This window comes from Asparagus officinalis, chromosome 7 (assembly GCF_001876935.1).
Source record: "Asparagus officinalis chromosome 7, Aspof.V1, whole genome shotgun sequence".
NCBI lineage: Eukaryota > Viridiplantae > Streptophyta > Magnoliopsida > Asparagales > Asparagaceae > Asparagus > Asparagus officinalis.
In genome coordinates, this window is record NC_033800.1 from 11256776 (window position 1) to 11272041 (window position 15266).

At 32.3% G+C, this 15266-nt stretch overlaps 1 protein-coding gene across 1 annotated transcript; it reads left to right on the plus strand.

The window, feature by feature from the left end:
- LOC109850285 (alpha-ketoglutarate-dependent dioxygenase abh1-like) lies at window positions 6250-12713 on the plus strand. Its single transcript, XM_020420266.1, has 4 exons — window positions 6250-6696; window positions 10893-11234; window positions 11865-12209; window positions 12323-12713. Exons 1-4 carry the CDS (start codon window positions 6529-6531, stop codon window positions 12596-12598), a joined length of 1131 nt encoding a protein of 376 aa, XP_020275855.1. The 5' UTR covers window positions 6250-6528; the 3' UTR covers window positions 12599-12713.

A 15266-nucleotide genomic window follows, 5' to 3' on the forward strand; every position in this document is an offset into this window, starting at 1 on the left:
TATACTATATATATAATATATAACATAATATATTATATATATATTATATTATATATAAATTATATATATTATATATATATTATATAATATATATATATTATTTATTATATAATATAATATATTATATATATATATATAATGCTCTACAGTAATTTACTGCAGCATTTACTAAAGCATGAACAGTGATTCTTGGGTCCTCCTATAATTATAGAGGAATAGATGTATTATATTAAATATTATATTATTATAATATTATATTTAATATATTAATCTTATATTATAAGCATTAATACATCAATATCCAACCTACATCCTCTCTCAATTGTAGGATTTCACAAATTCTAAAATATAATAGTTTTTTATTATTTGGGGATTCAATATCCCAAAATTGGTTTTAAAACAAACATGGTTTATGGAATTCTAAAACCCAAAAAACTTGTAATCCACCTTATATCCCAAAAAAAAGTTGAAACAAAAGAGATGATTTCACAAATTCTAAAAATATATTATTTTTTTATGATTTAGGGATTCAATATCCCAAAAAAAAAGTGAAACAAACAAAGTTTAACGAATACCAAAACTAAAAAAAAAGCACTTTTTACATCCCAAAACTTGAAATCCACCCTATATCCCAAAAAAAAATTGAAACAAACACCCCCTAGTATCGGTGCAATTTCCTCTTTGTTTGTGGGCTTATTAAGTTTTTTGAGTGGCAACAGGGCCGTGGTGGAGGATTCCGCGAGATCGTCTCCTTCGAATGTCAATTTCCTTCCACGATGCTCGCTGGCAGAGTCGGAAAAGATTCTTGTCTTTGTCGCCTCTGGGGGTCTCAGATGGCCGTGACAAACTCCGTTTCGCGCATTAATTCCAGATCCTTTTCCTGTTGAATTTGATGCTTCACCATTGTTTATTTTTGTAATTGAACTTTTTTCTTGGAAACCCTAGAAACCGTTTGAAATTATATATCACATTTAACCCAATTAGACTATCTACGAAGTAAGTAATTGAACCACTACAATTTAACTCTGTCCTTCATCATCTCCATTTCCTCCGGACATGATTCTGAATTTTTTTAGCGTGGAGTGGTTACTTTGGTCAGGAAGAAGATAACGATGAAAGTACAATTTTACCCTTTAAATTAAATAAAATAAAAAATTTAAAAAATCCCTATTTTTTTAGGAATACCCAAGCATTACTCTTAGACCATGTGCAGCAGGGGTTTTTGGAAGAGTTATTTGGTTGTAACAGGGCTTTTTTGAAAAGGTGAATCAAATTACGAAGGCCAAGGGGTGAAAAATTCACCCCAAGTATTTCTGACAAGGCCACGCGCGAGACCTGTCGCGCGCAGCTTGCCAGCTGCCGCGTGGCAAATTTTGATTGGGCGTGATTTTTTTCCTCCTTATTTTTAATTGATATTTTTTGAGATAAATACAATGAATTAATTTATAATTTTTATACCATTAATTTTTATTTTTCAAACTCTATAAATAGAGACTAACTTTGTGTCATTTGGACACCAAAAAAAATCTGAGTTTCTACACCCTATTCTTCTTCTTTCTACAATTTGAAGCTAGTTTCTTCATGGATCCTTCACAAAACTATCCTAATTTTTCCTACAACTACAACTTTCCTAACCAACCTCAAAATACCCTCCCTCAACCACAACATCCAAATATACAACGCCCCGAAAATACTCAAAATACGGGGATGCAACCCAATTTTCAAATGTCGTATATGATGCAACCAAATTTCGGCATGCAATATCCTTATCTTCCTTACGGTTATCCTCCAGTTCCGGAAAGCAGCTATGTTCCCTCCCATATGAATTGTCCCAATTTTTAATGTTCAAACAGACGTGCTGCTGGAGTTTTAAGTCCATGTTCAACACTGATCTGAGGCAAATAATCAGACTAGAGCGGAACTACGAGATAAGACCCAACATATTCAGCTGAAGAAGGATCTCATCGAGCACATTTGGCAGAAGTTTGGGACAACCTCCGATTAGATTTACCAATTTAGTGTGTGTTTTCTTTAATGTTTTCAATAATTTGGGTGTGTTTGGTTTTCCGTATGCTTAATAAAACCGTGTGTTATTTTATGTTAATTTAAAAATATTATTGAAAATTAAATTAATAATATATATTTAAATATTATATATTATTTATTGAATTATTAATAAATTATAATTATAAATATATGAGTTATATTAATAATAATAATAATAAAATAGTAATATATATGAAATAGGAAAAAGAATGAATAAATATGGTGGGGTATATGTTGAAGTGATGTGGTTTATGGTGGGTCCCAAATAAAGTAAAAAACTTTCTGAAAAATCTCCTGCTGTAGAGTTGATAGGGAAATGAAGATTATTGAATTAAATAAAGTGATGTGGCAGGAGAGAAGGAGGTGAAATTTCACCTCCTGCTGGAGATGGTCTTAGGGCCCGTTTGGTTCATTAGGTGAAAGTTACTGTAGTCAGGAAACCAGGTTGAAAACTGACTCTGACAACTACAGTAACTTTCGCCCAAAAACACTATATTTTGAGGAGATATGGTCATAAACTGCCACATTGGATTTTTAACTGCCACATCATTATTTTTTTTGCACAACCAAACAATGTAAACAAGTGAAAGTTACTGTAACCTGACAGCTACCTAACAGCTACAGTAACTTTCAAACAAAAACAACCCAACCAAACAGCCCCTTAAAATAATTAAGGAGGTTTTTGAGTATCATAAATGGCTCGTCATATACTTTTATTCCTTGGAAGATTTTATTAACCGAAATGCTTATTTAGTTCATTTTGACAATTTAAAGTTCTTTGCCGAGAAAAGTATAAAGGTCATGAAAGATTATTCCAATATATTTAAGGTAAATACAAACTATTTTACAACCAAGTTATAGTAAAGAAATAAATAAAAAAATAATCATAATATTCAACCACATGCAACACATGTTGATTCCACCGTGTCCACTTACTAGTACTCATAAAAAGTGTGTTCTCCTCTTTTTCTCAAGGATATTCTGAAAATATATTAACAAATTAAGGACAATGCAAGTTCAGACGTTCTAGACCAACATTATTATCAACTTAGGCTCAACTTACAATGGGATGTATAGCCTAACATTTGTAGGATTCCCTTTAAGGGCCTGTTCGTTTGCCTAAAAAAAGAGGGAAATCAAAGAAATGGAAAACTATTAAAATGAAGAATTGTTTTTGGAGTGTTTGGTTGGCTAAAAAAGAAGAAAATCAAAGAAATGAAATTGAAATGATGTTAGTTGTCACCTTATTATTGGATGATGTTTGTGATTTTTTAAGAAAACTAGTTTTGGAGTGTTCGGTTGGCGAAAAAAAAAAGGAAATGGATTATTAGAAACCTATTTCCTGTAGTTTCTTGTTTTCTTTTGTTCGGTTCATTCTTAAAAATAAGAAATGAAATGAGATGAGATGAGTTGTCATTGTATTATTGGGTGATGTGAAGAAAGATTAAGAAAAGTGTTTTCATAACTTTTTGGGATGAAAATGAAGAAATAAAATGTTAATGAGATGAGGTGAATTGTTATAATATTTTATTGGATGATGTGAGTGATTTGAAATGATGAGAAGAGATGAGTTGAGTGATGTTTGGATGAAAATAATATTTTATTAGATGTGATGTATGAGTTGTTAGATGAAAATAACATTTTATTAGATGTGATAGATGAGTGGTTAGATAAAAATCATATTTTATTAGATGATGTGGATGAGTTGTTGGATGAAAATAATATTTTATTGGATGTTGTGGGTGAGTTTTAGGGATGGAAATGGAGGAAATGGTGAGTTTTGAGATTTTCACCATTTTCATTTCCATTTCTTGGTTTTTAGAAAACAAACGAACATGCCCTAAATAAAAAGGTCTCGGCCTAAATTTTTAGCCCACAACACATTCACCCGTTCCCCGCTCCTACTGTCCAAGTCGGAAAAGGAGAAGCGAGGAAATTCTATTATAAATAGAGTTTAGTCGCGGATAGAGACTTCCTGTAGGGCTTGTTTGGATTGAGGGGAATGAGGGTGAAGGGAAGTTAGGGGAACCATTCACCTCTATTCACCTTGTTTGGGAACACTTAGGAGGTGAAGTTAATTCACCTCCATTCACATTGGTTCACCCCCTAATAGTATAAAAATTGTTACCCCCCAAATTGGGGTGTAACCAAGGGGAAGGGAATTCCCTTCACTTCCCTTCCTTTCCCTTCCCTTTCCTTCACTCAGTTTCCCTTAACTTCCCTTCACCCCCTACGAATCCAAACAGGTCCGTAGTATTGTGCAGTTAGACTCCCAGTTACTAATATTTTTTTGACTCGCCTAACAGCAAAAATAGAGAAAAAGAAGCAATTTTTCTTATGAAAAAGGAAACCAATGGCTTCTAGAAAACTTCAGGTTCGTTCTCGAATAAGATTAATTGAGATCTTTGATTATGTTAGAGGTTTATTGTATTTGATTTCTGGTGTCAATTTGTATTTTCCTGTTATATTTGGCTATTTCAGGTCATTAGTGTTCTATGAATAAGATTACATATTATTGACGTAATTTATAGTGATCTTGTGCTTGATTAACTCTCTATGATCTTTCGTTGGTTCAGCAAATCTATTTCTCACAAAACTATCAAATTGGTTTTAACTACAATTGCCTAATTTGTTAGAATATAAAATTATAATCATAAATCATCACTACTGCTTTGAGGTTTGATGTAATGGCAGATACCTTTAACCTGTACCAAAGTACCTGATATTAGAGTCTTGTTGACCGTCAATATCTAAGCGGACCTTAAAAGTAAATTGATACGTCTATTTGAATCCAAATTAAAGGGCGGTCTTAAATGACTATTTAAGACCTCGTAAGTAGGCAAGATAAAAGTAAGAAGTAAACAAAATTTTACCTTTATATGTGAAAATAGATGCCATGTTTTGTCTTCTATTTGATTCTGTGAATTTTTTTGAAATTAATTTTATATCTAAATCTCTGTCCTTACATTGATCGACATCGGTATATTTGATCCCATAAAATTTGAGGTTAAAAAACCAGTACCCGGATGGTTGTTTTTGTTTTGTTTTGTTGGAATGTCATATTTGATCCCATAGGTGTTGCAATCTATTATGATTATGACTTTGAGTTATCATGATAGCATAGTAAATTTGTACCTTATTTAAACTAAAGAAATTAGAGTTACATGATATGGGTGCTTGGCTTGGGTATATAGGTGTTCTACTATTTATTTATTTATAAATCAATGTTAGTTGAGAGAGAGAGAGAGAGAGAGAGAGCATTGAAAGAGAAGGCGTAGGTTGTTCAAAATGACGAGGAACAACCCTCGGATTGGGATCCTCTACTTATGAGGAGGGTCCTAAAATCTCCTCATGAGATATTGGCCTTTAATTTATCAATCAAAGATCATGATTTCCTCATGAGCAAAAGTAGGGGGATGATAATGATGAGATCTTGACATTTGATTGATAAATCAAAAGCTAAGATCTACTTATTAGGAGATATTAGGAACACTATGCATTAGTAGAGGATCCTAATTTCAACCCCTCTCTCCCACTGACCCACACACACCCAAACCAGGCAATAAAAAAAGAAAAAAAAACAACCTAAAGTTGGAAAATTGAAAACCCCCCTTCATCTTTCAACATTTTATAACAACCCCCTAACAACTTTAACCACAATTTGCAGATGGATAATAAAACTACGCAGAGGGTTATGAGGGTGTTTGGAAAGGCTTATTTTCTAAAGCTTATAAGTTATACTAGCTTTTAGTGACTTTTGACTTTTATGATAAAAATATTATAAAAATTATTTGGGTAAGTCATTTGTTTGGTCAAACCTAGCTTATTTACGTGAGCTTATAAATTAGTTTTTTAAAAGTTGAGGTACACCATCTTTTTAAAATGTGACTTATAAGCTAACTTATTTTATTTTTTACCAAACGAGTAGAAATGAAAAAAACTAGCTTAAACGCTAGTTTGACACAAAAAATAAGCCGCCCTAAACACCCTCTATGTTTTCCGATGAAAATTCCAATTTACGTTTTTAGGAGTTTTTCCGTAAACGTTAAAAATTGAAGGAGGTTTTCCATAGAACACCAAAACTTCGAGGGGCTTTTGAGACACATTAAAACTTAAGGGGTTATATGAAAAGCACCCAACTTAAGGACGGTTTAGTTCACCTTTTTAACCCTAAAAACAAATTTATTGATTTTCCATCCCGCGTTTAATCTTCCTCGCTTTCTCCTCCTCTTTTTCTTCAGTTGTAGGAGAAATCCCATCGTTTATAGCGAAGATTATTTTAAAACAAAAATAACCATTAATTTGGTCAGACCGTCAGCCTTCAATTCGATCACCGGTCCTTTTCAAAAAATCATCCGAATCGGGAAAGGGAAGGTCCGCTTTAATTTATTCCATCCTTTCGTTCCTTTCACGCCATTTCAAATTTCTCAAAAAATAACTCCTTCAATAAAACCCCCATCGATTCTCGAAATTCCCTTTCGCATGCTCTGTCTTCTTCGTCTCCGCTTATTTCACAAGGCTGCACTCTCATTTTCTTCCCCTTTTTATCGCCGTTATCGTCGCCCCTTTTCCTCATCGAAAGAGATGAGGGGATTCAAGCCGCCGGATTCGAAATCGAACAAGCTTGGTTCTTCTTACGGGCGCGGATCGGTGAGTTTGTTTTAAGCTTGCTTGCTTTCTGTTCGATGAAATGCCACAATGAGTCCTTTGTAATCTTGACATCTTTTGTCAGCAGTAACCACTTACAAAAATGGTTCTGTTTGTGATGTTAGGTTAATTTTGATGACTTTCAACAACACCCACTTGCCAATTTTATTTATTTTTGGATATGTGCTTCAGGTTGGGGGTGTTTTACATTTGATTGAGATAGTTGCTAGTGCATGATTTAGAGACGAGGACAAAATTGAGGTTGAGTTAGTTTTACCTATGAGGTGCTGCAACAATGACATACGTTTTTAAGCGTATTTATTGTGGACAAATTTTCAAAACCGACCCTTTTGGGTTTTTAATTGCAAAAAACGACCGGTTTTGAAAATATTTACAAAAACCGACCTGTTTTCAGGCAGGGGCTGAAAACAGGTCGGTTTTTGTAATTTTTTTTGGGAAACTTCACGGGAGTTGAACTCCCGTGAAGTTTGGGAATTTTTTTTTTAAAAACCGACCCAGTTTCAACCAACTGGGTCGGTTTTTATAAATAATATTGAAATGGGTCGTTTTTTGCAATTAAAATCCCAAAGTGGTCGGTTTTGAAAATTTGTCCTATTTATTGTCGTACCTTATATGAAGCCTGACCAGCGAGATATTAGTTGGATTTTCTACCATTTCTTACCTTGTTGTTGTTGAACATAATAGATATGTACATCTGTATTCTATACTTTTAGTCCCACATTGCTAGGGATACTGGAACAACTTCCTTATACTTGTGTATAACACCTCAATATAGTCTGAGCCACCCATCAAACCTCCGGGTGTTACTATGAACATATTCTCCGCACCCATGTCTACCATGTCCCCCCTATTATGCTCTGATGTCTTCCCCTGTACTTTCACCACCATCCAACACCATTGATCTCATATTTCTCTATCTCGACACACCAACCACTAAAATTGCTAGTGATCCTGTATTTCGCGAATGAACGAAGAGCATCAAGATAGATTGTCACTTCACTCGTCAGGACTTGTTGGCACTATCACCCTTCCCTACGTGAACATCAGTCTCTAGCTCGCAGATCTATTCACCAAGGCTCTCTGCAACGAAATCTATTTCTTCTTGGCTATCTGCCTTCGGTAGACCCACGTACAGTTTGATGGGGGTGTAAAACATACTAAATATGTTCATTTGTAGTCTAATTCTTTTAGTCCCAAAATTTGTTTGTGATACTAGAACTACTCCCTTATACTTTTGATAAACACCTCAAAATAATGAAGAGAATCATCTAGTTTTCTCCCAATGCTCTATATATATCAGATATCTCATATTCTGGTTTTCTATATGAAAAAGTTAAAATTTTAGCTCCGTTTGGATACCATGGTGTTTTAGTTGTTTCCATGGTGTTTTTGCCAAAAACAAAACACCATGCGTTTGGAAACCATGATGTTTTTTGAGCTAAACCATCATCAAACAAAAAACACAGCACTTATTTCAAAACACATTTTAGGTGTTTTAAGTTTGGTGTTTTGGTTTTGAGTTTGAGAACGTGTTAATATAATATCTAATATAATATATTAAATGTAATTAATATAGAGTTATTATCAACATGCTTATTATATTATACTATACTATACTATATTATAGTTAATTTAATATATTAGTAATATTTATTAAATATATAAAAATATAATAAATAAAATATCTTATATAATAATATAATAACATATTAAATACCAATATTTAATATGTTAATAAAGTATTATATAATAAATAAATAATAATAAAATATAAATAAAGTAATAAAAAATAATAAAAAATTTATTGATAATAAATAATAATATAATAATGATATAATAATATATTATATAATAGTCTAATCAGTGTTATCGAGGCGCAAGGCGCAAAGTGGGGCGTAAAAGTCCCTTACGCGCACCATGCTCAAGGCGCACAATGAGGCGCGCGCCTCACTAATTGAGGCGCATAACTCAAACTAATATTTGCCAACATCATAAGACAAAAATATATAAGCAACATATTAGTTACCTACATCCAAAATGATGAGAATATCAACTTAAATCATCAAATTATGCTAACTGAATTTTTAAAGTAACAAAAAAGATACAAGAAACATGTATTTAAATCATCAAATTAAGTGATTAACAATTATGAGCATATGTTTATAAATTGTCACATAAAAAGACTAAGAAATATAATTAACAAACATAATTATTCATAATTTTCTAGTTAGTATTCTTAATTGATATTTGCTACTTAGCATGAAAAGATGAAGAATGAATGTAACAATTACATATTTACATGTTCATAATTTGCTAGTTAGCATGCTAATTAGAGAAGTAAGTTACAATTAGCAAACAAGTATACTAAATTACTAATTATTATTTTCTTTTTATAGGTTAAACATGAAAAGATAAAAATAGATTAGCAACTAGTAAGAAAGAGTATATTACATGATATAAATATGTAATTATGTAAATTATTTAAAAAAAATAGAAGAAAAAGTATGTTAATAAACGCAGGTGGCGAGGCGCACGTGAGGCGCGTGCGAGGCGCACGCAAGGCGCGCGCCTCGCTGCGTGCACCGCCCCCCTCACGTGCGGGCGCATTTTCCCCAGGCCGAAGCGCCTCGCGGCCCGGGTGCGCGCGCCTCAATAAGCCTGAGTCTTAATTGCTATAATATTATTAAATTTTTTAATAAAATAAATTATAATAATTTAATAATTATAAAATATTATATTAGAGTAACATATTTAATAATAACATAACAATATAATAATAACAATAATATAATAACATATTGTATAGTAAATGTAATATAATATAAAATATTAATATATTATGTAATAAATAATATAATTTATTATAAAGTAAAATAATTTTTAATAATAAAATAATTTATTGTTAACAAATGTTAATGTAAAAATAATACCGGGCCGCGCGCCTCAATAAGCCTGAGTCTAATTGCTATAATATTATTAAATTTTTAATAAATAAATTATAATAAATTAATAATTATAAAATATTATATTAGAGTAACATTTTAATAAATAACATAACAATATATAATAATAACATAATATAATAACATATTGTATAGTAAATGTAATATAATATATAAAAATTAATATATTATGTAATAAATAATATAATTTATTATAAAGTAAAATAATTTTAATAATAAAATAATTTATTGTACAAATGTTAATGTAAAAATAATATATTCATAATATAATAATTTTATTTATATCATAAATACTATATATATTATTAAAGTACTATTAATAAACTCTAACATATTAAAAACTTATAATATATTATATAATGTTAAAATATTTATAATATATTAATTTATTAATAACATACTAGTAATAACATGATATTAACATTATTAAAAATATTATATTATATGAATAATAGTATACTATTATATTATAATAATAATAATAATATATTATATTAATAATAAAATAACATTATTATAAAAATATTAATATAATATACAACAATAACAAATTGATATACCAAAATAATTAGATATATAATTATTTGAAAATAATATGTAATAATTATAATATAATATAACTCATTAAAGTACAATATAATATTATAATACATTATACAATATTATATTGCATTACATTTAATACTTATAATACTATAATAATGTAAACTAAATATTATAACATTTTACAATATATTTTATTATAATTAATATATAATATATTAATAATATGTTTAATACTAATGTTATAATGGGTCAAACTAGTGTTGATTAAAAATACTTAACATGGTGTTTTGAAAACATTTTAAGAGAAAACACAACACCATGGTGTTTTTTTACGAAAACACAACAAGGAAAACACTATGGTATCCAAACGAAGCAATTAAAGCTAATGTTTGTTTTATTTGTGGTGTATTATTATGAAAATTGACACCTTTTAGATGATATTCATTTTTCATTTTGGGTTGTTGTGCCATAAATTTGATACGTTACTTCGATTTCTATTGTTAAATTTCCTTGATATGATATATTTTGGTTGTCTATGCGAAATTTCAATGCTATCTAATTTTTATTTAAATTTCACTTATTTGTGACTCATGATATATAGTTGAAACTATATTTTGGACGTTATGTGGAAAATTTGATATGCTTAACTTACTTGGATTGGATTCATAGGTATCTGCTGGCAACTCATCAATATATGGCGAACGCTCTGTTTCCCCTATTGTTGGTCCTATTAGTAAATCTGCACAAAACATTGGACCTCAGAGGCAAAAAATTTCTCCAGATAGGTCAACTAGTAAAAATAGTGCAGGAAGTTCTGGAGGTGATCCTGAGCAAAAGGTGTTTGATATCTGCAGAAAACCAAGTGCTGTTGGTGTGAAATTACAGAAATCTCTACTTGAAATAAATAGAGAAAAAAGAAAGGAAGCTCAATGCTCGAAGGGTGGTCCTCAGCATGAATATGTTAGACCTGGAATGGTTTTGCTAAAGAAGTATATAAGCCACGATAATCAGGTTTGAAGTTCAATTTCAGTCAATTTGTGCATATTTTTTCCTTTTCTATAGAACTTGAACTGACTTAATCTTGTTTATCTTTTACTCTTATATCATGTATCAGTGTTGAATACAAATTAATAAATGTGAGGTACTCGCCTATTTTCTTTCAAGTCCAAGCAAACAGTGTTTTTGTATCTTGAATATTGGAAGGCACTCTCAAATAATTTGGTACTTCATCTTGTTAATGTATTATTAGAATACATTTGAGTTTGACATGTGTTAGTGTCTTCATGGCTAATGTTGAAAACTGTTAGCCTTTTGTTTTGGTATAACATTTCCTCTCTGATAATGTCATGTTTATAGGAAATAACTACTTTCATTTTAGTGTATCACATTTAAGATTTTGCATTGCATTATACTTGGTTGAAAAGTTGGTGCATTCCCTTGGGTTTGAGAGCGAAATGCACTCCAATAACCAAGCATATTGATTCAAATCATCACTGTTGATCACGTTACCTTCTAGAGGAGTGGCTCTCATAATTAAGCTTATAAATGATTGTTTTTCAAGATAGATTAACTGTTATTGTTTATTATTTTGTCTTAAATTCTTTTGCAACTTGTGTAACCTTTGTTCCTTCCGCATTATAGGTCATGATTGTTAAGAAATGTCGAGAGCTTGGTATTGGCTTAGGAGGATTTTATAGACCGGGTTATGGAGATGGTGCAAAGTTACGTCTGCAGATGATGTGTCTTGGTAAAAATTGGGATCCGGAATCAAGAAAATATGATGACAAGCGCCCAACTGATGGAGCTACACCTCCTAGAATCCCAGAAGAATTTACAAAAATTGTTGAGGAAGCTCTTAGAGCTTCTTATGATGTAATAAAGCAAAAGAATAGCAAGACTATTGTTGAAGAAGAACTTCCATGGATGTCACCTGACCTCTGCATTGTCAACTTCTACAATAACGATGGAAGACTTGGCCTCCATCAAGTAAAAATTTCCAGTCCTTTTTTAAATTGTTTACATTCATATAGTTCATGCTATTTTTTCCCTTATATAATTCAGTGTATCAATTAATACTATGATTTTTGGTGCTCATGCAGGACAGGGATGAGAGTGAAGAGAGCCTTCAGAAAGGACTACCTGTTGTTTCTTTCTCTATCGGTGACTCTGCAGAGTTCTTATATGGAGATGTAAGAGATGAAGATAAGGCTAAAAGGGTGTTGCTTGAATCTGGTGATGTTTTGATATTTGGTGGTAAATCAAGGTGGATATTCCATGGAGTTCCAAGCATTAATCAAAACACTGCTCCAAAGCGCCTTGTTGAGGATAGCAATCTAAGGCCTGGTCGTCTTAACCTCACCTTCCGAAAGTACTAGCATGTTAAGACTCTTTAGACGATTACCCTTCTGATATTGACAGTACAACTTTGTATTAATTGCCTACATGCTAATTTATTTGGGGTTATTCTCCATTATATTCACAGTTTGAATCTCTTGTGGTCTGATTTGTTTTTTTTTTTCATCTATAACTTCATTAAGCTCATATTTTCGAAATAAACTAAAAGTACCATACTTAAGTGATGGATTGAATATTTCTGGCAATTCTTCTATTTTTACAGATATCATGGTTTTAAAGATATTTTTGTGTGGGTGTGTGGGGGCGCTTCATGTTTCTATTTTATAAGCTTATTCCTCTCATTGCATTGGTCAAGTTTGCAAGCCACTCAGAATTAAAGATGTAGGGGAAAGGGATTTGTGAATGCTTTGGTTGTCTTGATCCACTTGTATTTGGGTTATTCTAGTATGATTGGCCATAATAGAACTGTCTTCTATTTCTGGCCTATCTTCTGAACAGTTCTTGTGTGCCTATTGTTGGATACATCTATATATAACAAAAATGAATTTAATGAAGTCAGGAATTATTGTGCTTTTTCTTTGTTGCTCTGTCCTTTTAAGTTCTTACTCAGCCTGAAGTTATTCCTTATAATTTGTTCAATACCTTGACTAATAACTTTTAAGGAAGGAAGTCAGTAAAAGCTCTCACTGTGATCCCAATGCTTGTTGTGACTTCTACCTCTAATGAATTTGATGTGCTAAAATAATTCATACACATGTATCTCCCTTTTTTTCCTGCATTTATTCCGCTGTTGATGAACTGAAAACTCATGGGATGTGAAATTTCATGTATAGAAATAATTTTATGACATAATATAGAGAGAGAGAGCAATGATTTTTCTTTTCTTTTCTTTCTTGCCTATCATTATTGTTGCGGTGAGACGTGACTGGAGTGCATTGCAGACACTTGATATTTCTCGACGAGTGATGATTTTTACGGGTTACAACCTTGCACGTTACACTTGAACTTCATATTATCTTCTAAGCTGTAAAAGTATCAACAACGTATACTGATTTCACTACTCTCATCAAGCTGCGGGAGTGAAACCCAAATTGGTAAAACTTTAGCTTAGCCAAACCGACAAGGTTTCCTTAATGTTGGAGATACCATAATCAATAATAGAAGGGACCTTGACAAGCTTTATCTTAATATGTGCGTATGCTTGGCAATCACCGAAGCATTTTGGTTGTTGCTGGATGACTTATTGAGCACTCCTGAGTCATCCAAACTTTTAAAACTGTGTCCGCATTCAATGTATCTCCATCTCTAACACACTTCTCTAGTTTTGTTTGTATCTTAGAAACAGAAAAACCTGTAAAAAAATTGGTTGAATGCTTGCTCTTTTTGTAGCATGAGACGCAGGAGTCGCATCCAAACTACTACCACAACTAAGCACACGCTTCTTTATTGCTTCATTATTTCTTTTTCAGCCTTATTATTCGTGTGTTGTCGAATGCCTAGCCGCAAGTGTTTCTGATGTGGAATCCTCCTCTTTCTTGAGTCGTCAGTAAAAGGACATTTAGCGAAGAGTTGGTTGCCTTTCGTTTTCGCCGTGGTGGGTTACAATGAGATGGAGAAATAATTAAACTAATTAAGTGTGTTCTATGGCATTCCTTAATTCTGTGTTTTTTTAATGAGTTCATCCCAAAGAGTAGGGCTGAGCATGGTTCGGTCCAAACCGAAAAAACCGATCCGAACCGACCCGAAAAAATCGGTTTTATAAGTCGAGCGGTTCGGGTCGGTTTGAAAACTTTTCAACCTGAACCGACCCGAACCGACCGAATATAGTGCAATACTACCTATCCTGATCTCAAACGTTACCCGACCCGTCTCCAAAGAGTCAAAGATTCAAACCTTAAACTCATTTTTTGAATCATTATAGGTTGAAAACAATATCATTATATTAATGTTTAATGCTTCATAATCTCCTACTTTGTTGATATCTTTTTTTTCTTTAACACAGTTTGTTGTTTGATAAGAAGTTTGATGAAATTAGAACCGAACAAACCGAACAGGACTGCACCGAACCGACTTGCAACAGTTCGGTTCGGTTTTGAATAATATGCGGTTCGGTTCGGTTGTTCAAATTTTGGCAAAAACCGAACCGAGCCGACCGTTGCACACCCCTACCAAAGAGATCGTCTTCATCTTGGATTAAAAAGACTTTGGTTGTGATCTTCATTATTTTCTGGCTTTAGAAAGTAAGATGAAATAATTTCTTCAGTTTCCAGTCAGCTAGCTGTCAGTGTAAAGTTTCGATCTCATTTCTTTGTTTAAAGTATGAGATGTGTGTCAGTATGCTTTATGGTCAGAAAAGTATGGTGGTGGTTTCCTTTGTTTGAGAGCAACCAGTGTAGTTTAGGTCCGTGATGGCTAACTCAAACTCCACTATATGCCTGTACTTTCAGGATCTATGAGTTTGCATAAAGTCGAAAAGTTATGTTTAAGAGAGTTAAAACTCTTTCGACGGTTCATCTGCTTTCTTGTTCTCGCTACCTCTCTCATTCATTTCTGTCACTAACCAGGCATTTCTTGGATATTCAGAGAAAATATTTGTGTGCGTGGTTGCCGTACTATTTTCTCACTAGTAGAAAAACGACCAACCTAGACGGAAATTTCCGTCTAGGTTGGTCTACAATCCGTCTAGGT

What these genes read in the sequence shown, in the direction of transcription:
- LOC109850285 (XM_020420266.1), top strand. Translation starts at nt 6,529, where the DNA reads ATGCTCTGTCTTCTTCGTCTCCGCTTATTTCACAAGGCTGCACTCTCA. An exon ending in CTTCTTACGGGCGCGGATCG is followed by an intron (nt 6,697 to 10,892) that starts GTGAGTTTGTTT and finishes TTGGATTCATAG; the next exon opens with GTATCTGCTGGCAACTCATC. An exon ending in GAAGACTTGGCCTCCATCAA is followed by an intron (nt 12,210 to 12,322) that starts GTAAAAATTTCC and finishes GTGCTCATGCAG; the next exon opens with GACAGGGATGAGAGTGAAGA.